The sequence below is a fragment of the Oryzias melastigma genome, linkage group LG3 (assembly GCF_002922805.2).
Source record: "Oryzias melastigma strain HK-1 linkage group LG3, ASM292280v2, whole genome shotgun sequence".
In the NCBI taxonomy this organism is placed as follows: domain Eukaryota; kingdom Metazoa; phylum Chordata; class Actinopteri; order Beloniformes; family Adrianichthyidae; genus Oryzias; species Oryzias melastigma.
Genome location: NC_050514.1, coordinates 19,252,626 through 19,276,825, shown reverse-complemented (window position 1 = coordinate 19,276,825; position 24,200 = coordinate 19,252,626). Strand labels below are relative to the sequence as shown.

General features: G+C 37.9%; 1 protein-coding gene across 2 annotated transcripts; it reads right to left on the bottom strand.

Moving 5' to 3' along the window:
• Positions 1 to 589: 589 nt before the first annotated feature.
• On the bottom strand, positions 590 to 20,629 carry fes (FES proto-oncogene, tyrosine kinase). 2 transcript variants are annotated; one of them, XM_024296036.2, is made up of 18 exons: positions 19,945 to 20,629; positions 18,683 to 18,856; positions 17,339 to 17,435; positions 17,037 to 17,220; positions 13,457 to 13,594; positions 13,253 to 13,372; positions 12,979 to 13,101; positions 10,838 to 11,027; positions 10,036 to 10,110; positions 9,323 to 9,529; positions 8,833 to 8,955; positions 8,578 to 8,631; positions 7,160 to 7,278; positions 6,988 to 7,082; positions 6,779 to 6,902; positions 1,685 to 1,842; positions 1,448 to 1,570; positions 590 to 1,375 (listed from the first exon to the last, which is right to left on the bottom strand). In XM_024296036.2, the coding sequence occupies exons 1-18, from the start codon at positions 20,167 to 20,169 to the stop codon at positions 1,233 to 1,235; spliced, it is 2,472 nt and encodes an 823-aa protein (XP_024151804.1). In that variant the 5' UTR covers positions 20,170 to 20,629; the 3' UTR covers positions 590 to 1,232. The 2 variants fall into 2 exon arrangements, with proteins under 2 accessions (XP_024151804.1, XP_036066409.1); XM_036210516.1 differs by having other exon boundaries at positions 1,458 to 1,570.
• Positions 20,630 to 24,200: the final 3,571 nt, after the last annotated feature.

Genomic DNA, 24,200 nt, shown 5'->3' with positions numbered 1-24,200 from the left:
TGGTCTATATTCACCAATGTAGTGAGCATCACCGCATGCTGGGTTTTAACAAAGACTTCTGGGACATTTCTTGAGCAGTTCGAGAAAATGTTAAACGCACTATGCCGTGCACTATATGGTGCAGTGTTCCTCACTCCAGGCCCTCGAGAGCCGCCACCCTGCCTGTTTTCCAGCTCCATGTGTACTGCTTGCCGCTGATTACCTGGACCATGTGTGTTCATTCAATCTGAACTAATCAGCAGCTAGCAGGACTTGGAGATCTGGAAAACAGGTAGTGGTGGCTCTACAGGTCCTGGAATGAGGAACACTGATATAATGAGTAGGGGAAGTATTCGCAATGTTGCAGCTCGTCAGCTCCAACAGCCCTCTCGGTCCGGGTGTTGCTTCTCACCATCTTTATAAGAAACAATGTGCCAAAAATACAAAAATCCATCCACAGAGAGTCAATGAAAGAGTCAAACAACAACACGACACTAAACAATCAAAACAGAAGAGCATCACTGGAACAGACGACTAGTGTCTTCCCGATTTGAAGATGTGCTGCTTCTGTCTCCACTGCACAATCTGACGTATGATCCTGAATTTATCTTTTATTATTCTGACTTAGATCATGTCATGCTATTTATAGCAATTCTCTAGGACAGTGACAGCAGAGGATATTCCAGGAGGATGCAAAATGTAAAAAAAAAGAGCATTATGTTGACAAGACAACAGGTCTGTGACTACACTATAGCAGATACAGAGGGCCTTTATTTGGCAAATCTTCTCTTAAAATTAATTGTACAAAGTAGACAAAATTAAATTAAATTAAAAACCTAAAAAATTAATAGAATTAGCAGTGCTTTAAGTCAGGATGTTAAACATATTTTCTGATGTTTTAGCTGCTTTCCTAATTGAAAAAAATGTTGTTTTTTTTCCGTCACTGTGTTGGAAAAGATGCAGATCTACATCCACAGCAAAGAAAGAGCTGCTTTATGTAAGCTGCATCAAATATATTTGCAATCAGTTAAAAACTGGTTGAACTTCATTACTGTTGAGTGATGCATCGTCAGGAGGCGGTCATTTACTTTCTAAATTATGCTTTCTATTGAAAAGTCAGAATGTAGTCAAGCAAAACCATTTTTCATCCACAACATAAGGAGACGAAACCATTAAATATGGCATAAAAAGTGTCTTTATTTAAACTACTGAACTGTTATGTAAATAGAAAAAGGATCAAACTTAAGTTTTTATCACGTAATCTTTTTGTATATGACACTAAGCTCAGAACGGAGTTTCTTGAAACCTGGTCTGTTTTTGGGATCATACTGCCAGCAGCTGCTCATCATCCTGGAAATCTCCACGGGGCAGTTTTGTGGAGCAGACATCCGGTACCCTGAAACACAGGAGCCACACACGGGTCAGACGCTCAGGCGGGTCATTCCAAATGCTCATCACGAGTCTTCACCTTTATCCACCTCCTCTCTTGTCTGTTGGTTGGACATGCTCGTGTAGGGCGTCATTCCCAAAGAAAACGTCTCCCAGAGTAAAATCCCAAAACTCCAGACATCACTCTCGGTGGTATAGCGACCTGGTAACAGCAGGGGGCAGCATTGACAAAGGCACAAGACTAGATCATTGCAAGGAGGAGGATGGGGAGATGTTTCTGGTTGTGACATCATATCAAAGGCAGGAGGTGTTCTACCATAGTTCAGGGCCTCAGGAGCAGTCCATTTGACAGGGATCTGTCTGAGGCCACCCTCCGTCGAATACACGCCATCATCCCGCTGACGGGACATCCCAAAGTCACTGATCTTCACCACGTTGTTTTCTGCAACCAGACAGTTCCTCGCTGCGAGGTCCCTTGAAAACAACAAAAAAGAAGGGAAACGTAAACAAAAGATGATCAAAAAAACATGGTGATGTACACAGACAGAAAACTCTGGAAGATGACTGACAGAACTGAGAGGGGTGCAGAAACAAGTGTTCTTGTCATTTCTTTTGGTAGTGAGTGCAAGTTTATTTTGACATGCAGCGTTTGAGTCTGAGCAGCTAGCAGCAGCTCCCTCAGATCCGTCCCCACGGAGGGAGAAGTTTGGTGGAATGATCCCGAGATCTCAGCCTTCTCTCTTCTACAAATCCTCACATCCTCCACTAATGGCTCACTCAAACATTTTAGTCACATGTCTTTAATGGTACAAAAACCCTTTTTTTCACAGTTCTATGCAAAACCTGATCCTTTTCATGTTTGTGGATTTTTATTTTTTCACATTTAAAAATATTTAGTCCCATGCATGATCTGTACAAAGTATCAGATCCAGATTTTTGTGGTTGTCTGCTTTCAGACTGGATCATGATATGGAAAAACATTTGATTAAAAAGCAAACAAAAAAAACATTGTATGTTGTAATAATTCCCAAAAAAGAAGTGCGAGAATTAATTTAAAAAAAAAAACTCAGGAAATCCAGAATGGTCTGTCAGCATTTTAAGTGATTTGCCTCAAACTAAAAATGTTCAATCCAACCACAACTAAAGTGCAAAAAAAGAGAAACCCAGACATATTCTTAATATTTTAACATTTTGGTTTCTTTTTCTCTAATGAAATGTGATCCTTTTTTGATATTTTTCAATAAATGTTGTATAACTCATGGAGTCAAAATTCTCTTTTCCCAGTTTTTCATTTTTTTGGCACATGTTCTGATGACTAATACAATTTAAAAAGATCATTTTAATACACGCTTGAACTTTAGAATGTTTAATTCGTTTATAAGAATAATTAACTTTTATTTCTTTTCTTGTCATCTTTTAGAGTGTATTTTTTACACAGAAGAGAAAAACTGAATCCTTTGAAATTTTGCTTTTTAAATAAAATTTCAGTTGAATTGGAACAAAAATGTTTTCTGGAATGTGCGTCATTACTAACAGTCTCACAACAACTTATGAAATTTAAACAGCTTTGACTGAAAAGTCAAAGTTTTCTATTAGCAGATGTGGAAAACATGCTAGAGGAAAGATAAAAGAGGGAGCATGAGGATGTTCAGGGGAAGAAAAGAGTTTAGGTTTAAAAGTGCAACTAAAATAGGGTCCATCACTGATTAATGAGAGATCTGAAGGAGAAAGCAGATCTGTGCTGTGTGCATTAACAGGTGGAAAAGAGCTGGAGAATCAGAGGATGGAGCTCTAAATTAAAAAAAGAACTGAGTTTGACTTGTTTATCAAGTTATGGACTAAAAAGAAGAAAGATTAGTTTAGGACAGAGAGACAGACATGTAAACCTTTCATGTATAATGAAATAAAAATTGTAAAAATAACAGTTTATGAAAAAAAATCTGAATTTGTCTATTCACAAGAACATGACAGAAAACAGATGATCAATAAGAAAAGACCAAAATGTATCTTATAAAAGAAGCTGTGACTGACAGAGAGGCTGCGAGAGGCTGTCAGCTGAGAGTGCAGCTGTGCAGCATCAGCCTGCAGTTACTCTGCAGGTTAACAAAAAAGCGATTGAAGCCACGTAACCGTTTCAGAGTGGAAGCTAAAGAAGCAGCAGTGCTTTCTAGAGTTCAGGGACGAGTTGAAACAGAAAAGCCAAGGTCCCAGAAGACGGGGGGAAAGAACATTTGGAGCAATGAGGGGAAACAGCAAAGAAGAAATCGGCAGTAACCTCTGGAAAGAAGGACGAGGATGAAAGAAGATGAAAGAAGATAAAAGACGGAGGTTTGGTGGTGGAAAAAGGAGGTACAGGAAAGCCTTCAGAGGAGGAGGCTGACAATAAAAACTAAAATATCGCTTAAAGAAGACAGAGGAGCAACTAGATATGCAGCAATAAAAAAGGAAGATAAAATAGGTTTAAGGAATAAAGAACAGAGGTATATTTGTATCAAGGAGTGAAAAAAAAAAGTCCGAATATATAAATGAGGAAATGCAAGGCTAAACGCCTTTTCAACTGATGCATCCATGAAATGTATCAGTGTGGCTGATGTGTGAACTTTGGTATTTCTGTTCTGTTTGCAGAAGCTGAGAAATATAAAATCAAATCGGAAGTGCAAAGTTTCTTATTTAATTTAGTTCTGATTTAATTTTGTTTAAACTGAGAGAAGGAAGCAAATGGAATTTGTTACAGTTCTAACCATTTCAAACGGGATCAATAAAGTTGGGTCTGCATTTCCACACATCGTTATATTGTGCTGCCACTCATTGTTATTGTCAATAAAGTGAACAATCCTATGATCCATCATGGCCACCATGAAGTAAAAATATTCTGAATCTCTCACTCTGCCAAAGGGAAGAATAGGTGGAGTTTCAACTGTAAGTCTTCATAGTTGCCATTTAAAGACCTACTCCAATGAAAATTGTGATTTTAACATGTTCTTGTAGCATTTTTCTCGCGATGGAGGACATAAATAAATAAAATTAAGCTTAAAATGACATTTCTGAGTATTTCTTCAGTAGTAGATGCAAAAATGCTTTTGAAAAAAGCTTGTTGCTGTGACATAAAAGCTACAATCGGCAAACCACAAGCTGCCTGCTCCATTTTATTCTTATGCTTCTACTTATAGACCAATAGATCTATGTACGTCTTTGTTTTCCTTGTCTGCCAATTCAAAGGCAGATTTTTAACACACTACTACCACTCTGCAGAAACTATGTCCTAAAAAAATAGTTTTTTTTTTTTATTTTGGCTAAAAACAGCATCATCCTAATTAAAAGACCACTGCAAACGCTTTTAAAACCAATCAAAGATGATCAGAGGGGGACTTTAAGGGAGAAGTGAAGGCAGTAATGATAAGAATTAAGAACAGAAAGCTCCTAAATTCAGACAGTGTTCGTGTGGTGATGAGGGAATTGAGCAGTTTCTGATCAGACTATTTAACCTGATCTTGAAGCGTGGGAAAAAGGCCAGTAAAATGTAACCTTTTCTTTTAAACAAAGTGGATTGGTGCAGCTGTAATAGCTAGAAGAGTTTCAGATGAATATCACTCATATCATATAAATGTGCAGCAGGGAGTGAGGAGAGCACAGCTTCATGTCAGGAGAGAACGCCACAGATGAAATCTTTGCTTTAATGCTGGCGAGGAGCGGAGAGGAAATTGTTAAAGATTGAAGATGTGAGGAGTAGAGGCAGAGTAGGTGGAAAAATGCCAGAGGTCAAGATTTCAAAGTAAGAGGTGAGGAAGAGGAGGCAGACAGGGATGAAGCAGAGTGGAGGGAAGGACTGAAAGGAGGAAGTTAAACAGGAGGAGGAGAAAAAAAGCTTAAAAAAATCAGAATTGATGATTTTATAATTTAGTTAACGTGGTTCAATACAAACAGAGTTATGAGAATGAATATGGATCAGAAGGAAAACTCGGCTGAAGGGGGGGGGGGGGATTTGAGGAGACATTGATGAGACTGATCAAAGTCGTAGGAAGGTACATGGAGGAAGCAGAAGTTGAGGGGTTAATTAAATCAGATGTAATGATTAAACAAAGACTGATAAGAACAGATTTAACCAGTGGTAGCTTTTACATTAAGATCCAATTTGATTAAATTGTTTTTTCAGTGTTTTTAACGTATTCTTGTAGCATTTTTCTCATGTTGGAGGACATATATAAAACATATGTGGACTAAAATAGCATTTCTGAGTAATTTTTTACTCAAATAATTGTAAAACAGGAGCAAATGAAAAAAAAAATCCCATTTGTAAAAGCTTGTAAATGAGACGTAGGACCTGCAACGGCCAAACCCAAGCTCTGTGGTCCGCTCGCACACAAATAGATCCATTAATGTCGTCATTTTCTGAGTCTGAGCCGACATCTGCCTTAAAACGGTATGGCCGGATAACTCCAATATTGCTCACCATTTTTGTTACAACTTTAATGTTAGGTTGGGGTTGTAAGGGGCTAGTGTGTAAACAAAGGGATGAGAGGATATAAGGCTGCTCTGCAGAATCTATGTCCTAGAGAAGGACATTTGTTTTTCAGATTTTGACAAAAAACGACATAACCATAATTAAAAGTCCACTGGAAACAAGAGGGACTTCGGGAAGACATGAAAAAGGAACTTTTCAAAGTTTTCCGTAGTGCTTTTTTAGTCAGTTTTTGTTAATAATGTGACCAAATGACAAATAACTTTTGGACATTATTATCTGAACACATATACATTTGATTAAAAAACAAAAAGCCTCAGGTCATTTACATTTTAGCACTGATCACTGTGGAGTCTGTCAAGAAAAATAGCTTTAATTATTGTGGCCATCCTGTAAAAATTCCGGGTTTAAAACCCCTTCAAGTTTCTGTCTGCTATAACTCCAGCAAGAAAGCATCTGGAATATCCTTCTATAAGTGAGAAATCCTACAAAATAAAAATTTAAAATAATCTAGGACATTTAAATAAAACTTCAAAAACATATTGACATAAAACAGGTTAAAATGGATGATGTGTTTGTCCAAATCCCCAAAGTTATTTAATGAACTTCTTTTTCCTATTAGATTGATATTTAAAGGTCTTACCGTCAATACTATCCTGCAGGCTGTACTAAATATACTTTAAGAGGGAAGCCAAGAATATTATTCTCCCAATCAAGTATTACTATTTTTATTGAAATGTTCTCAAAAATGTCCTTTGCAGTCTAAGTTCAGTCATTTCCTGCTGCAGTTTAATGAAAGGTTAGAGGCATGCAGCGGACAAACATCTCCAGACTGCAGCAGCACAGATTAGTGTGAGCTAATTAGAGCCGCTCAATTAATTAAGTAAGCGTCACCACTCTGAGTCAGGCTTTTTAAGAGAGTAGACAAGAGCAGCGTCCCCACTGACCCACCTGTGGATGCATTTCTTGCTCTCCAGATACTCCATGCCCGCTGCCACGTTTTCGGTCATTTTGACCAGCAACTTTGTCGTCAGACTGTGGCCTTCGTTCCGCAAGAATGTGAGAAAATCCCCACCTTAAGAAGAAATGTTGAGAGAACAGTAAATGTTAGATAAACTAATCACAGCAGGTGTTGGTTTTAGATGCAGAGATGGCATTACCTTGAATGAGCTCCATGATGATGTAGATGGGCTGCTTCTGGGTACAAACTCCGATCAGCTTCACGATGTTAGGATGGTCGTACTGCTTCAAGATCCTGCAGAGCGCATGAGGAGATTCTGCACGTGATGCGTGTGTGCACCGGTATGTGTGTGTGGAGGTTTGTGCACTGACCTGGCTTCCATCAGGAACTTGCTCTTGTGCTCTGGAGCCAAATTCTCCCTGCAGGTTTTCACAGCCACAGAAGTGTTTTCAGAGATCAGCCGACCTCTGTACACCTCTCCAAAGTTACCCTGCACAGCCAACAAAACACTTAGCTTTGTTTTCATTTCCTTGCTGTTTTTTTTTTCTTTCTAACTGAACGGAGCATGTGTCAAACCAAGCAACAAATCACTCTTTATTTGCAGCCTTCACTGCTGAAACCTTTCCAGAGAACATGGTTCTTAATAAAGAGATCATTTGTGTTGTTTCGCTAAACAGACTCTGCAAGCTTGTTAAGTAATAATCCTCCTAAATAGAACTTTTCTGAGTAAAAGAAGCACTCAAAAAGTAAAAAAAAACAAAATCCTCCACTGATGAGAAGTTAAGTAGTTGGCTAATGGCCTCGATAAGGAACGTAAACCAATTTCTTTAAGTGTGATTCTAAACGGCCACGATGAGAGACACTCAACAAGGAAAGTCTAAGTGTATAACACATTTTGTGTACATAGATAATTACATAAAACATTAAAAGAAACATTCAACAGAAATATTAAAGGAGTGATCATTCAAATAACAAAAATGAAATAAAACTGTATTTAAAGTAAAGGAAGAGTGTGGATGTAAACAACAACAGAGAACTTATCCAGAACTGGTCACCAGACCTAAAATTATTCTAAAATCAAAACAATAACTCACCCAGTAGGTCAAAAAAGAATTTGAAAGAAAAATTTGAAGATTTTTGGGCTTTATCATTTTTATTAGAATGCAGTCAGATAAAAATAAAGTAAATTAACCTACAAAAATCCAAATATTAGTTTAAAATAATAATCAATTTATTCCATATTGTAATGATTTCTAATCGTTTCGGTCTATTTGATTTACAACTTAATAGCTCGATCTGGTAGGATCGTAAAATTAATTCATTGATAAAATTGATTAATCGCAACACTTCTCCTAGTAATTAAAATTAAATTATATGAAATTATTTTCTTTGGTTATCTTGGTATGGAGTCAAACATCATTTACCTAACTCAATATAGAGTTTTAACAATATAAAATGTGAGAAATTAGCGGGGAGATCAGGGGAAATTTATTTTTAAGGTTTTTTTTAATACAGACTCGCTGTGATCAATCATCTTTTTGATATCTTCAATGATCGACATTAAATACTGTTTTGGTCTCATACTGTGAGTTGAGTTAAAGTGACTGTAAAAGCTGTTTTGTTTGGTCCTGTAAATGTTGTATCCAGCGATTACACAAGTATTATTTTTCCTAAACAATTTTGAGATTTTGCTCTAGCTGCCTTTTATCAAATCAAAAAGAGTAATATTATTTCAGTTTTTTTTTCTTGCATCATTTCTGCATTTCTAAAAAGACATGGTTGTACCCACCCGTCCAATCAGAGGTCCCAAAGCGACGTCATCATGCTCCAGATTCCATTTATCCTACAACAGAGAAGTTACATCAGTTTTGATTTGGATGAAATACGACTCTTTTGTACATCCTTTATTCAGTAGCAATCATGCAGTGAAGCTTTAAACCACAAAGAATGATAATATAACATTTAAATGTGATTCGATAAAGGAAACTGTTTTAAAGTCAATGAACGTGTGTTTTTGTGTGTGTCGGGTGTTTCACAGCCTTACTTTCAATATGGGTTTCTTCAAGACAACATTCGACCTCTTAGTGATGTGTTGCTGTGATGACAGCAGGTGATGGATCAGCAGTGGGATGCTGGGGAAACCTTCACCGTCCAGACGATAGAAATTCTACTGACACACACAGAAACCATTAACAGAGGTGAATCATGGGGGAAAAAATGGAAGAAAGAATAATATATACATGGATAATCTCTGAGAGGTATTCCTGGAAACATCTGTGAGGCATTTTTTAAATCAGTTTTACTTGTGAACATGCAGAAAAAAAGCCGTACCTTAAGGACAGTCACATCAAAGCACATCTATCATTTCCCTCTCATGTACAAACGCAGTAAAAGTTATTACATCTGTTTCGGTCACATCAATCAGGACAAAGTTGTGTGCATTTAAAAAAATGGAGAAAAAATATTGACTTGAATGATGTAAAAAGTTGAAATGCATCTGAGGATCCTCTCTTGAATTCAGCGATTTGACTTACATCCGTGTCCTGAATGAGGAAATGTTTGCAGGATCCATCCCACTGCACAGACAGGACGTAACCTTGTTTCTCTTGACTCTTCCGCACTAAGAAGTCTCCATCGTGTTTCAGCAGCTCCTGGACTTCCAGTCTGGGAATGGCTCCGTGGTACCAGTCCTGCTCGTCCAAAGGCCGGTTTATGTCCTGCTTGGGATTGGTCAGAGGAACCTGGAGGCAAGATTAGGAGAAGTCATCATCTTTACTGAACTCAACATAAAAGAAAAATAATACGTGATTTTAGAGGGATTCTGGAAGTATTTAAAACTCACAAATGAGTCATTAAACTCGAGAAAATATCTATTTTAGTGACTTTACAGTTCAAAGAGTCACAGCTTTTTCCCCTCTAACAATCACAGAAATAGAAACCTGGCAGAGAGAACTAATTTGAAGCAGGTATGATTCGAGAGCAGAATCCTGGCTGACAAAGGCCGACCTCAAAAAGTCACAGTGTGCCACGAGGAACCCCCAAAGGATGTCCCATTAAACTATGTCACTTTCCGCACAACATGATTTATGGCTTCTGGAGCCAAAAGTCTGAGCGTCCACAAACTAACACTGTGGCGAAGTTGCAATAAAGGAGGCAACGGAGAGGGGGGGGGGCAGTGACCTTCAGCAGAAAGATTTGTTCCTCCTAAAATATTAACGCAGCTCAGAAGTTCTTCATGAAAACTTACCTCACGTCTGAAAAAGCTGCTCAGGTTATTGAGGATCCCATCCACGAGGAATTTACCAGGAGGGAGATTGTTTTCCTGATACAAGCAAACAAAAAAACATGAAAAGAGGCAAAATAGGCAGCTGGGATTCATCATTTCTTACAACAACCTTGAGGCAAAAAAAAATAAAAAAAGATAAATTCTGTTCAAGAAAAAAAACTTTTTAGAGAATGAAGCAGAATTCTGTGCACAGAGATTTGAACAAAAACATTGAAAACATTACTTTTTATTTAAAGCTGAGCCTGACTAAAGTATGAAGTTTCATTACAACTAATACTTAATAATAAGATGTATTAAATAATAAAAAAGACAAATTTTAAGTGTTTTTTTAAAGTAAAAACAAAAAAAATAGTTTTAGACTAAACAGTGTTTCTTTATTTACAAAAAATAGTGAAAAGTAAAAAAAGTAATAATACATGTTTTATTTAAAGTGGGTTTATTCTCAAATTATTCTAATTTATTACTGTGTACATCCTGCACTCACATCTTCAACATTAATCCAGTTTGACGTTTCTCTTAATATTTCTTCCTGTAATTCTCTCCTCTATGACAGAAGTAGTTTAAAAGTTTGTCTTATTTTGAAAATTTCTTATCAGGTGATAATTATTTATCTTGTTCAACATTGATTCAATAACTTTTGTGTTAACCACAAAAATGAGGGAAAAAAACCTTTTGGAGCATTTTAAAGGTTTGCCTTCACCATCATAGACATCTGAAAAAATATCTTCACATATCGTTTCATGGACAGACTGGGGGAGCTCACATTGCTTGTGGTGGACGTCAGGGAAACAGAGTCGATGTCCAGAGCACTGGGAGGTTCTCTGGAGCCCAGCTGGTCCAGTTTCTCCTTCAGAAGAATCCGCTGAACCTCCAGCTTGGCTCTGATTCCCTGAGACAGAACAACCTGCTGCCTGCACTCCTCCATCGCATGTCGTTTGCTGAACTGGTAGACCCTGAAACATAGAGTGATAATCAGAACAGTTAGGTTCTAAGAATTTGGACATGGCGATTGAATAATTGGAGTGACACAAATAAGTAATCCAATAACTGTGGGAGAGTGGAGTCAATTAGAAAGTGTGTCTGTGGTCGTCCTTGGAAACCTCATCCATAACTGCTTTTGACCACTATGACCTTCTTGACCCCAATGTGCACCAGCAGAAGGGTTTTTTAGGATCTTGACATGACCAAAAATGAAAAAGAGAATTCACTGTGCATCTAAAAATGAAAGTTTTTTGCTGATCAGCTCTGTGGGGAAATTGAGTGTTGGTTTTAGACTGGGGACGGAGCTGGCAGGGCAGACTCTTCCTGAAAGTCATGATGTTACGTCAGACTGTGAGGACCCGCTCCTTTTTGTGGGTATAAGAGGGGCTGCTGCTGTTTTTAGAGGATTACTTTTAAATGCGTGAACAGACCAAAATACCACTTTGGGGTTCTTTATGAGGAGTGAACAGTAAAATACACTTAAAACCTCAAAAAACTGAGTTTTCATGGTATGGTCCTTTTAAAAGCCTGAAAGATTAACTTTGACTGCTTGGCAATACATGTACACATTACCTGTATTTTCCTCAAAAAAGCTGTAAATGTGTCAGTATTTTTGATTATGTGATTCTAGTGTAAAGTTTAAAGATGTGAACACAAAACATTTTTAACACTTACTGTAAGTATAAAAGGGCTTTTTAAAAGTTTTTTTTTTAAGCACAAAACCACTTATTCTTTTGTGATTCCACAAAAAACAACAAAGTATTTCCACAACAAATAATTCATATTTGGTTCTCTTTTGTAATTTTAACAGATTTTTGTTTCTGTGTGGAAAGCTAGCAGAGATCATCCAGGTGGAGAAGCTTTATAGCCGAGACGTTTTACCTGTTTTATCAATGTCTGAACAGTAAACCATTGAAAAAGACGGAAGTACTGGAGCTTTTCTAAATTAAAAAGGTCTATGATTAAAACAGCTTGAAGTGCTGCGCTCCATCAGAATGACATCTTAAGGATAAATGGAAGACAAAGAGAGTGAGTAGGTCGGAGCTTTTAAGGGTGGAAGATGATGAAGACAATGGAGCTGCATGGGAGGGGGTGTTTGACAAAAACGATGCAGGGGGCGGTCACTGATCTACTGTAATGACATCCTAATGGCAGCAGCCGTAAGAGGAGGAGATTCCAGTCAGTGGCTGCAGGTAATTTCATTACAGGAAGTAACAAAGAACGTACAGCCCACAATTAATGTGCATGGCAGCTATTTAAAGAATATTGACAGATTTTAGAGAGAAATGCCTTTTTATTGCTGCTTTGCTGGGTAAAGAACGTGCTGTGATTGTTAGCATTGTGATGTTAAAACGGTTTTACATGAATAAAATAAAAAACCTCGTCCTGATCTCAGAGAAAAACATTAATCTAGCAGCTGCATGAGGTCCAGACGTCATGCGGCTTCACCTGCTGCTTTTCACAATGCGTCTTCAAAACACACATCAAAGGGCAGCATAACCTTTACCCAACCGGCCTTACACGACCGTACGAGCTCCCTGCTGCCCTGAATAATCACCTTTTTGTGAATAAACACATTGTTCCCACTTGTTCTGCCGCTTGCAATCACTCAATCACTCCCAGCGGACAGCAAGCCCCCTCCACCTCCAGACAGCCTCATCAACCAAGAAAAATGAGGGGATTGAGCCTCATAACTCCGAACATATCGCTGTGTTATTATTAATAAGGCACTCACTTCCCCCTGGGGGCCTCACTGCTTATTAGCTGCTGCGCAGTTAACAGCAGACTGAACTCTCCTAGTGGGAGGGACTACCTGCAGGGGCGTCATTTATTAATTTGTCTTTGCAGGTGCAAAAACTTGCATGCTTTTACTTTGAGGTCTCCTTTGCAAAAATTGCATCTGTAACCACCACCTCATCTCACCTCTGCCCTTTTTTGACTCCCCCCTGCTCCTCTTCCAGCTCCAACTCCAGCTGTTCGACTGCGCTTTGCTGGGAGCCCAGAGTCTTTGCCAGCTCCAGCAGTTCCTCTTCTATCACCGTCAGCCTGGGAGATGAAAGCAAATACGTGATGTGAGGAGGGGAAGTTCACTGCACAAACAGATGGAAACTGTGACTAAAAAAAGAGCAAAGAAGAAGTTGTGGAAACACTAATAAAGGAAACTGGAGTTATGTGATCTACATAAGATTGTTTTTACTTGTGTTGGATCATCTCATATGTGAGATTGTTCAGCTCGATTTCTCTGGGCTTCAGATTCTCCGCATCCTCCAGAAGGCTGCAGTCAAAATCTGCACAAGCAGGAATCTCCCCCACAGACCTACAGTCACAAACAGGCCGACTTCTGGTCAGGATTCATCCTTTTATGATTGTTTCATGTGGTTGAGGGGAAAGCTGGGCTTACCTGTTCTGATGGACGAAGCTCTCATACTCTTTGTTGGGGTTGATGACTGTCAGGACGTTGGACATCTCTCTGTGGATGCGCACCACATCATGATGGAGGAGGGTGGAGATGTCAAAGTACTCCTGCAGGATCTCCTTCCTGGAACAGATGTAGAAAAGAGTCAAAAACTGGATCTTGATCTGACAGAAGCTCTCTTTTATCCTTTAGATGCATTACGTCTTGATGTGCTTTCCTTCAAACCAACAACGGAACAGAACAAAAATAAAAGTATCATTTGATGTAATATTGTTTAGAACACCTTCTGATGTTTATGTGGTAAACTTGTTAAAAGTTTAAAAAAAAATCCAAAGCCTGTTTTCCTTTTTGAGTTAAACCTCACTAAAGTTTTCTCACGCATTGATGTTTCACAATGTGGCTCCTAATTTCACAGTTTGATAGCCTTCAGTTGCCAAACCTGCAATCCAAGTGCAGAGAAGGTGTGGAAACACGAAGGGAGGTGTCAAGCTCCGTGAAGTCCCCGTTCAGGCCATGAACATGGCTAAATAGCACATAGCTCTGACCGTTTCCTTTTTGTTAATAACTTGCCTAAGTTCCCTCTTTCTTTTTCTTCTGTTATTTCAGAGCTATTTCCAGAGCAAAGGCATATTACTCTAAAGGTGTGGTACACTGGTCTGGAGACTAATCAAACCTTAACCTTTATAGTAAGATAAATTACATAGTTTAAGGCCTTAAGTGTTATGACATACAGTACAGTAATTATGTGATTTCATCTTTATTCCATGTCAATTTTTTGCCCTTTTCTAATGGTCCCTATTAATATTTTGCCCCTCAATAGCTGACCACAGTGAATATTGTCCTTAAATGTCTTTCTAGCTGTTTAATTAATCTTCTAGCTCAGGGGTCTGCAGCCTGATTCTCTGGAACATGCAGCTTTTCATCCCTCCATTGTGGCTCTTTGGCTGCAGCAGCATATGCTAAAGACTTGAATACATTTGTAGTTTTGGCTTATTTGTTTTATATGATTCAGTTTATATTTTAAAATGTCATTTAAGTGACCCAAATGTTTAATCTACTGTCAGAGTGGTCTATTATTACAATCATTTTAAAACTCTTATTTATATCTTCTTCTGCACAACAGCGTCTGGTTGAGTTCTTACACGTGTAAATCTTTTTTAAGAAATGTAATTTTACACCAGAGGTGACGTGTTTATATTATATAATAAAAAAAAAGAAAAAAGTACAACGGTGCATCAAAGTCATAATGATAGAAAATAGAATTTCACCTGGATTTTTCAATTTAAGTAAATCCGTTGCAGCAGGAAGATCTCAATTGTCTCATAGTGTATTTTCTTTTGAAAGAAGTATGTTTTGCTGTTAAAAGTAAAATAAATTAAAATGGCTAAATATAGAAAAAATAACAGTGTATTATATTTGAATTATTTTAAATATTTAAAAGCTTAATTTTAAAAATGAATGGTTTAACTGTCACAAAAGGATAAATAAAAGTGTATTTTTCTAGGCCTATTAAGCTCTTGCTGTTTTTTTGTTTGTTTTTTTCATAGAAAAATGTTCCAAATGGCTCTTCTAGCATGAAAGGATGCATATTCCTGTTCTAACCCATTTGCTGAAAGGTCAGGGGTCAACTTTTTTAAGCCTAGCTTAGGGATAGGCAACTCCAGGTCGTATTCCTGCATATTTTCCCAACATCCCCTGCTCTGGCATGTTCCAATTGGCTGGACACACCTGAACCAGGTAGTCAGTCATGAGTTGGATATCTGGAAATCATGCAGACACAGCAGCTGTAGAGGCCTGGAGGTGCCTACCCCTGATTTAGCTGTTGGATGTGGAGCTTCAAAGCTTCATGCACCTCAATGTGAGACGCTTTGTCTTGGATGCATGACGATGAGAACGGAGCAATGTCGTCGTTGAGTTTCAGTTAACATATGAATTGCTCGTTTCTAAAATAATACTTTATCTAAACTTTGCTCCGATGTGTGGAAACTCCTGCATGACTGGTCAAACATTTAAAATGCTTTACGGGGTGGAACAGAGGAAGGCTGGTCGACATGAGGAAGCTCTCACTCACAAACACTTTAATGATAAGAACGTCATGGTCCAATAAAACTGACAAAAAAAATGTACAAGTTACCATAAAATGTTTAAGAGTTTCAGTTTGTTGTAACAAATCATTTGTAAGAGATGCAGAAAAACACAAAGTACAAACTTGTAATCTAACAGTTCTCTTTGGTTGTTATAAACAAGGCTTTAAAACTAAAAATTCAAGTTTTTCTGCATGTATTTTGATGCAATGCTGAGTTTTTGCCTCCAACTAAAATGTTATTTTTAGCCATCAAGTCATTAAGTCTCAGCATACATTTCTCACAAATTTTTCTTCACAAATGCTCCTAAAAGCCCCGCTGTGGCTGCAAGCAGCAAAGCGACGCTGTTAGGAAAAAATATTTCATGCAAAAGGTTTTGTTTTCATGATGAAGCACAGCCGGCGGCTTCATCATTTTTAAATCTTCAAAGAAGGATATAAACATAAAAATTTAGAATATTTATTTCAAGATTTTACATTTTTTTCAATGAACCTTGACAAATGCTGCAAAGTGAAAAGAAATCTGTGCGAAGAAAAAAATGGTTTTATTTGTTCATAAAAGCTGAAAAAATATTTGTGATTTATTCATTTTAAATATTTCAAAAATGTGAGATGAAGATTTTTTTTACGTATTTTTTTTATTTTTCCACACTATCATTTCAGCCGCTCTACAGGCCTCGACAGACAAACTGTTACTTCTTGAAGGAGTTTGCTTCTGACTGTCTATTGATCTGTTTTTAAAAGTGTCCCCAGTGGTCTCTTAACTATACTGTTTATATTTAACTAAAATCAAAAAACCTATGCCGTTTTCTAGGACATATTTTCTGCACAGCTGCAAGAGTTGGTCATCAATTCATCTCTAAGTGAAATCCCCACCACAACCACACATTACAGAGCAACAAAAATGGTGAGCAATGTTGGAGCAAGAGGCGCTTGTTGCCTGCCGACTTTAGTTTGTACGCAACAACTACAGCTATTCCTTCTCATTATTTCAACCACTCATTGTTAGTGGCTCCGTTCTGTTTTCAGTGCAGCTTTTCTTTGCTCTAGTAGAACTCTCAGGATCAGTTCTGTCCGTCAGTGGTGATTCTTTCCGTTTCTATGTTGGGCCTCTGCTGCTTGTGGTTTTCTCTCAGCTCTTTACCTCAGCAGCCGTCCTTCCTTTCTGCTTTCTGAAGAGATTTATTATAATGATATGTTCTGTCTGTGTATTGTATTTATATTCACTTCCACACTGGCTTGTCTGGTCGACTCCAGACTCCTCAGATATTTTATTTGACAAATCTGAATACTAGCAGGAACTCTGGTGTGAAGCAAACAACTCTTCCCTGGTTCTGTTCCCTCAACCGTCATTACTCTAGTCCTGAGCAAAGATTAAATGTTCTTTGGCTTTAAAATGTCCTCAGAGTTTGTCAGCCGCTGCTTGCTTTTATTGACTTCATAAATATGTATATAGACAGATGGAGTGTGAAGGGATCTTACAGTATGAGCACCATCTCCTGCTGCAGAGTCTGGAGCGCGCTGAGCAGGGCCGGCTGGATCTGACTGTAGTGGTGCTGATGGTAAACCTGAGCGGCTCGCACCGACAACACGTACTCGTTATGGAGCTCGTGCAGCTTGACTGAAGCCTTAATGTACCGCTCTCTGTTCCTGTCTCGATCTTTGTCTGCACACAGAAGTTCACTTACAAGTAAATGTTATGTCTGCACCAGAAATAAGAAAAAAACACATGTCATCAATGTGAAACTGACTGTTACGAGAAGTAAAAAAGCTGGAATTCCCACCTTTGCTGGCATCCTGATACTTCCTCTTCGCCTGAGCTGCATCTTTCACCGCCTGCCTGTAACTGCTCTTCTGCCTCTCCAGCTCTGTGTTGGTCACCTGAAGCACACAATCCTTTTTTTTTCTTTTTTTAAAGGGTGATTAAATGTTATTTTGTTAAGACCCACAAGTATCTAACCACATCCTTGAGCTGGATTAATACTTTACATTTCACCCTTTTCCATGTCATATTGGTTCGTTTTATGCTGTGAGCCTGTAGTAGAACTTGAATCAGTAACAACAATAAAAAGAGTTCCTAATATCCTTAAATATTTCAACACAAGGGCTTCACTGTGTGAACGGAAATGCAAAATCAAATTAAAGCACGCAGACCACAAACTGATTATAAATGGTGAAATGGAGAGTACAGACAGTATGAAAGTACGCCGCAGACGGACAGTAGTACATAAAAAGCAAACCTCTGACATTTCCCCTAAGGTACGTGAAAAACAAGCAGCGTACGCGTGCTCGGGGCCTGGTTTCAACACTGTCCGATAGCGTCCGCCTCACTGTTAGTGGCTTATCAAACCACACGGCGACTCTCACTAAGCTGAGCAAGAACGTTAAAATAAACAAAGAGCCTGACAAGCAGCCGCGCTGCAGCCCAGCAAGGATCACTGAGAACGTACACATCATTTGCTTGATGTAATTGGGTAATAAAAACAGTGTTGGACAGCAACCCCACCGTACATTTAGCATTCATTTCAGTCCATGAAATCCGGTTTGACTGGTTTATGAAGCTTTCACTGCAAATCTCATCTTACAGACAATTTAGCATTTTGTTGTGTGTGAGAAATTCTCTTTAAATATGGAGGTTGTGTTTGACTTTGCAGAGAGAATCGTCTGTGTCTGTGAATTAGTCCAACAGTATCAGATCAACTCATATATTTTTGCTTTCTAAAACAAAATAAAACAAACACTATAAAAATGTCATATGCATCTTAACTTTCATGTTCATGCACAGTAAACTGATCATATTAATTATTAGTTTATTCAACATATTTCCCATATTTCAGTTATATTTTTATGCATTAGTCAATTTTCAGTTAGAGTAATGCATGTTTAAACAAAGGAAATGGAATTTAAAAAGTCATACAGATGACATCTGTGTATAAAGTGTTGGACGTCGTTCAAACTTTAGGTCTTTTTTGAACTGCAAATAAACATTCTTCAAAACAAATATGTCCCCTTCAGCTCAAATCATTGCAACAAGTTTCCTGTAAACATGGAAAAAAAAATGTCACATCAAAGAGGAGTCCTCTGAGGCGGCGGAAACTCTGTGTGGTTGTGTGTTTGTTTGGTCGCACCTTGTTGAGCTCCTGCCTCAGAAGTGTCCACTGTTCGGCGTAGTTTTTGCGGAGCTGCTGCTTGTCTCTGATGAGCAGAGTCAGTTTGCTGATGGGACCGTCCAGCAGATCCTCAGAGCGCATCTTCATCAGCTGACTGAGAGACTCGGTTTGGGAGACCAGGACTTCCCAGGACTGTCAGACACAAGCAAAGGTCAGAGAGATGCTCAAAAAAAGAAAAAAATATATATACAAGCCTGATTTAATTTAGAGTTCCACTCAAATCATCTTTTGATCTGTTGTTAAAGCGTTCTTAGTGGTCTTTTAATTAAGATTATGCTGTTTTTAGGCATTTTTTATTTTTTTTTAAACTTTAGTTTTCTAGATTTTAGTTTGACAGGATACTTGGTGGAAAGTAAGCCTGCACTCATTTCCCATCATCCCTTTGCTTACTCTTTCTCCCGCCATCTTAGAGCCCCTCACACCCCCAATCTAACATTACCAGTGCAACAAAAATGGCGAGCAATATTGAAGATATCTAGTTTTGAGCCAGATGCAGCTCAGACAAGAAAAGCAAAGACATAAATTGATCAGTTGGTCTGTAAGTAGTTGCATCAGAATGGAGTGGAGCAGGGAAATTTAGGCCTGTTGATTGTAGTTTGTATGTAACAATTACAAGTATTTTAAACAGTGCTATTTGTCTGCTCGTTTTACCACAATGTGAGAAAAGAAAAACTAAGAAATTGGATTTTAAGCTTAATTTTTTTTATATACGTGTCCTCCATCATGAGAAAAATGCTACAAAAACTTGTTAAAAACAACAAAAACACATTTTTCATTGAAAAATACTTTGAATTTAATTAGATTTTGACCAAAGCTTTTTCCACTCAACATCTTCCAGGGAGACGGTGAAGCTCGCAGCTCACCAGGACGTCCAGTTAACTTTCTTTTTTCTACTTTCAAGATTGCAGCAACCATGAAAATTGCAGTTCTGTCCATCATAGACTCAGTTACATTTCACCTCCAGGTAGCCCCACAGTAATGTTTCTTTCCTAATCCCTAGGAATATTAAATAATTCATGTAGATGTGCTGATCAGATATTCAGTGGATCTGAAAGCCCTGCTGATGAAAAATGCAAAGGAATGTGCAGCCGCAGAAAGACTTTTCCGGTCCAGAGTATCTCTTCAATTAGTTTTTATATCTTATCAAATAAAAAAAAAAGTTGTTGGATGTCGAGTATCTGGAACAGAGTCAGATAATTTAGGAGCAGACAGGATCTCACCTTGTTGAGCTGACTGATGTAATCTTGTCCAGCAATGTTCTGAGGTCGGTCCATCTTCTCCACCAAAGCAGTCATGCTGTGAAGCTGCACTGAAAACTCCCGCTCGCTCTTGGCTCGCTGACCCATCCACCTTTTCATGACCTCCATCAGGTGGAGCTCAGAGTCCAGCAGGCCCATGACGGCTGTGTGTGCCTGTGGACACCACAGGTCCTCCCCAAAACCCATCTGTCCTGCTCCTCCGTCCTGAGAGGAGTTGAAACAAACTGAAGAGCTTCAGCAGCAGCAGCAGCCGCCCCAATGACTACAAGTGTCTATCTCTCTCTGTCCTTAGTGGGGGTTTCACTTCCTCATCAGCAAAAAGCACACAGTGGTTCGTGTAAGGCAGCACTTCCTCATCCTATGCAAGTTTGGTCAAACGTTCAAACTTTAAAGCTACAACGACTGTTCAACGTTTAATTTATGTGCATGTTATTTCTATAAAATGTACTTTTATTGCCTAAAAAAAAGCACATTTTGCACAAACGGATAAAAGAGGAAAGACACGAGTCGCACATCAAAGCCTTTTGTTCTTGACCACCGTTATCTGATGTTTGCTGTACAAACGCGGTGGTGCTTCAAGTGAGATGCACTCAATTTGAAAAATGCTTAAACTTCAAGTTTCTGTTGTTTCCTTTTCTATCAAGGCCACCCTAAATAAAAAAAAAATCTTTCAAACCAGTTTTTATATTTATATATTTAAAAAGCTTCTTTAAAAGGTATTAAGTTTAATTTAAAAAAAAAGCTAAATTTGAGTTAGAATATCTGGGAAAAAAATGTTCAAACTCACACACAACTTTTAAATACATATACTGTTCTGCCCAGAAAGTTTGTTCATTTTGTAGTTTCGATAAAGTTTATTTTGAATCCAGCTTTATTGTCCATGTCATAGCAACAAACGTCAGCACCTTTATTCTTTACTCCTTCAGCTAACAGTCCTATGGAAAGCAATGACTATAAGTGAGAATCGTTTATTAATTCTATACGTGTGAATTTCTAAATAGCATTTTCTGTCTTTGCAGTTTTGCTCCATTGTCAATTAAATAAAGACGTGTTTGAAATAAGGAGTTTAGCCGTCTGTTTCCTTGTGCAAAGAACAGCATATATACGACTATTATAAGTTACTGTGTGTGTTTTTTTTTTTTCTGCAGGGCAGCTCATTCATGGACTGCAAATATTATATTTTGTTTTCTCCGAAAAGTCCTTTTTATTATGGTTTTAGTACGCAGATACACATGCACACACACACAAGAGCACAAACAGAGGAATCACATCAATATTTGTGTCTGAACCGATTCTTGTTGTTTGCTTTTACATTCACCTCCTCGTCTAGTGAGTTGTTTTTGGATTACTGAAATAATCTCTGAGTATTCAACTATTTTATAAAACAAATCCCACCTCTGTACTTGAGATCCTTATTTGTCTCAGAATTGATTCTGCCGAATCTTTAAAGAATTGAATCTTTAAAAAATATATAACATTTTTAGAGTTGCATCCAGAAATTCAGCACACAAGCTATTTCCAGAACATTTAACCCATACAGTGACCTGTACTAATGCTCGTCCAGTTGGACTAAAGTTTCTTCAAGACATTTCAATTGTTTGAAAGTCTTTCCTTGTTTTGTTCTGACTCGTGAAGAGCGATGTGCATCTCTGATTTTCCTTTCACACGAGTTAGTGGAAAGTTGCTTCAGGCTGTGACCCAGCTGCTAGCGAGTCGATCTTAAAGGTCAATGTTCAGTGTTTGCATCCAGCATGTGAGATAAGTCTCTGCTTTACCCTCAAACCATCTGTCTGAGCATGCATTTTGTTTAAATGTTTCTTCTGGAAATTAACCAGCTTCTCTCTTGTGGTCATTTGGATTACAGAGATATTGTGTTTATCGCAGAAATCCCTCCACACAGTCAGATATCTAGTTCCAATATTTGTGGTGCTTCTTTTTTTCCCCCGTTTGTTTAGTCCTCTGACATCTGAGTCCATGATGTTGGTGGTGTGAGTATAATGATGCAGGGGAAATCTTTTAAACTAATAAAAAAATTGTTTTCTTTTTGTTTTTTTTTTCCAGTTAAAGCTCCTTGTTTCAAAGGTGAACATGATGTTTAATTACCAAAAAGTTGCTTCTTTTCAGGGAGAAAGTCTTGGTTGACGTGGTGTCTGAGCAAATCGATGACGAATCTGAAAGTGGACCGCTCCTTGTGTATTTTTAGCCCACACATGCGTGCTGTGACTTATGCACAGTCGCATCAGAATATATTTTTTTTTTCTCCTCTGTGGCTTTCCTCCTGTGTTGCTCTCTAGATCCATTAATAGTGTTGCTAGTGACATCAGGTGAGAGGTTGCTGCTGTGGAGAAACGTCAGATAGTCTGAGTAAAGACATTCTTCCTAGGATGAGTCAGAAGATCCAATGATCCTTTTTTTTTTTTTTTTAAAATGCTCTCTGTGAAATGTCAGTTTGTAGTTACAGAACTTGGAATTTCAGTTTCTCTAACATCTGGGTGTTTTTGATAAAGTCAGACTTCCTCATCAACTGGTTTTGAGAAAGAAAGTGTCGACAGTTTCTGTAAAATTGCACTAAAGAAGTTTACTTATCATCTATTCAACAGTTTGTCTTTTAGACCAATTTGAACAAATGTAGTTTACTTTTTTTATTTAGATGTATTGTTGTTTTTGTGAGCTCTAATTTATGTTTTTTGTTAGGAGAGTTAGCTGCATGTTTTAAGACTGAGAAGAGTCTTCCTAAAGTGGACAAAAACATGCTGCTGCTGGTCATTCAGGTCAACCGGCTACCAAGGAAAAAGTAGATGAAGAGGAGGAAGAAAAACGCTTTAGATGAAGTATAAAAAAAGAAGCTTTTAAAACTGCAGAGTAACACAAACACCATTACTGTGACATTAGAAAAAAAAACTGAAGAATGATTCAACATTTTCAGAACTTCAGACTTTGATGCAGTTCATTAGGTTTCTGCTAAACATTCACACCTTCCAGGATCAGAACATGACATTCATCTCAACAAACTGTTCTTCTGTGGTGTTCAATTTAACAAATTACAGCAACAAGAGATAAGAAAATGTGGAAATGAGAAGCAGCACAAGTTCAAAGGCTTTTTTTTAGTTCACTCTTGTGCACGAATGGAGCAACTGAAGATGCATAAATCCTAAAATTTGCTTGTTTTTTTTTCTCTGCCGTTGATAATTTGCATCCAAAACAACTCAGCTTTATGAAAGTGCGTGTGCTGCAGATGAAAACCTGTAAGGTGGAATATCCATACATAATGTTACACAAAGTATTACAAAGGAGGACAAAATGTAACACTATCTCAAGACAACAGTTACTTTCAGTCAAGATGTGCTCCAACATGAACTAGCTTATTCAAAGAAGTATTTTTTTTCTTTTTTTTTACATAAATCTTACAAAGAAAGTCATGCTAGCAATCATGTGAAACCAGCACAGACATATTCTTTTAGGTAATGAACTGTGTATGAAATGTGTTTAAGGTCATCCTTGGTGGTACATTTTCTGCAAAAACAAAAGGAGCTAAGTGGCTAAAATAACTCAGTCCTAAAGTCCTATTTAGAGAAACTGAACCCAATAATAAAGAGGACAAACAAGAGAATGAAGAAAAGCGAAAGCTGCATCGAGATGAGGAGATAAAAACTTGCAACAGAGGGAGATGCAAAGATATCCAGTCATTTGAAATGCAAAACACACAGATTATACTTTGTGCACTGAGCTCACCTGATACATTAACAAAACTGAAGAAAGGGATAAAAGTAACAGGTTTAGAGCTTAGAGTGCAGCTAAGGAACCAGAGATTAAAGCTGTAAATGATGAATACAAAGATTTGATTGAACAGATCCACAGCTTTCAGGCTTTTTTTATTCATTTGAGGCTCAGTCTGAAATTACCGAGTATAAATATAAAGAGATAAGTCACATAGGAAAATGTGATTAACAGCCAAAGGACACACATTTATAAGGTGTAAAGAGGAGATCTGGTTAAACTGTGTATGAATGAAGAGAATCTACATCTATTTTAAGGGGTCACTTGTTTGTGCATTAAATGATCAATCTATAAAGTGACAAACCAGGATCCACAAGGCCTCATCTATTTGGATTAAACTACACAGACTCAGTTAACATCACAAGGTAAAAGTTCTTGTGTGTTTTGTTGTGGGTTTATACCAGCTGTTGCAAGAGAGACAAAAAGACAGAAGCAATGGA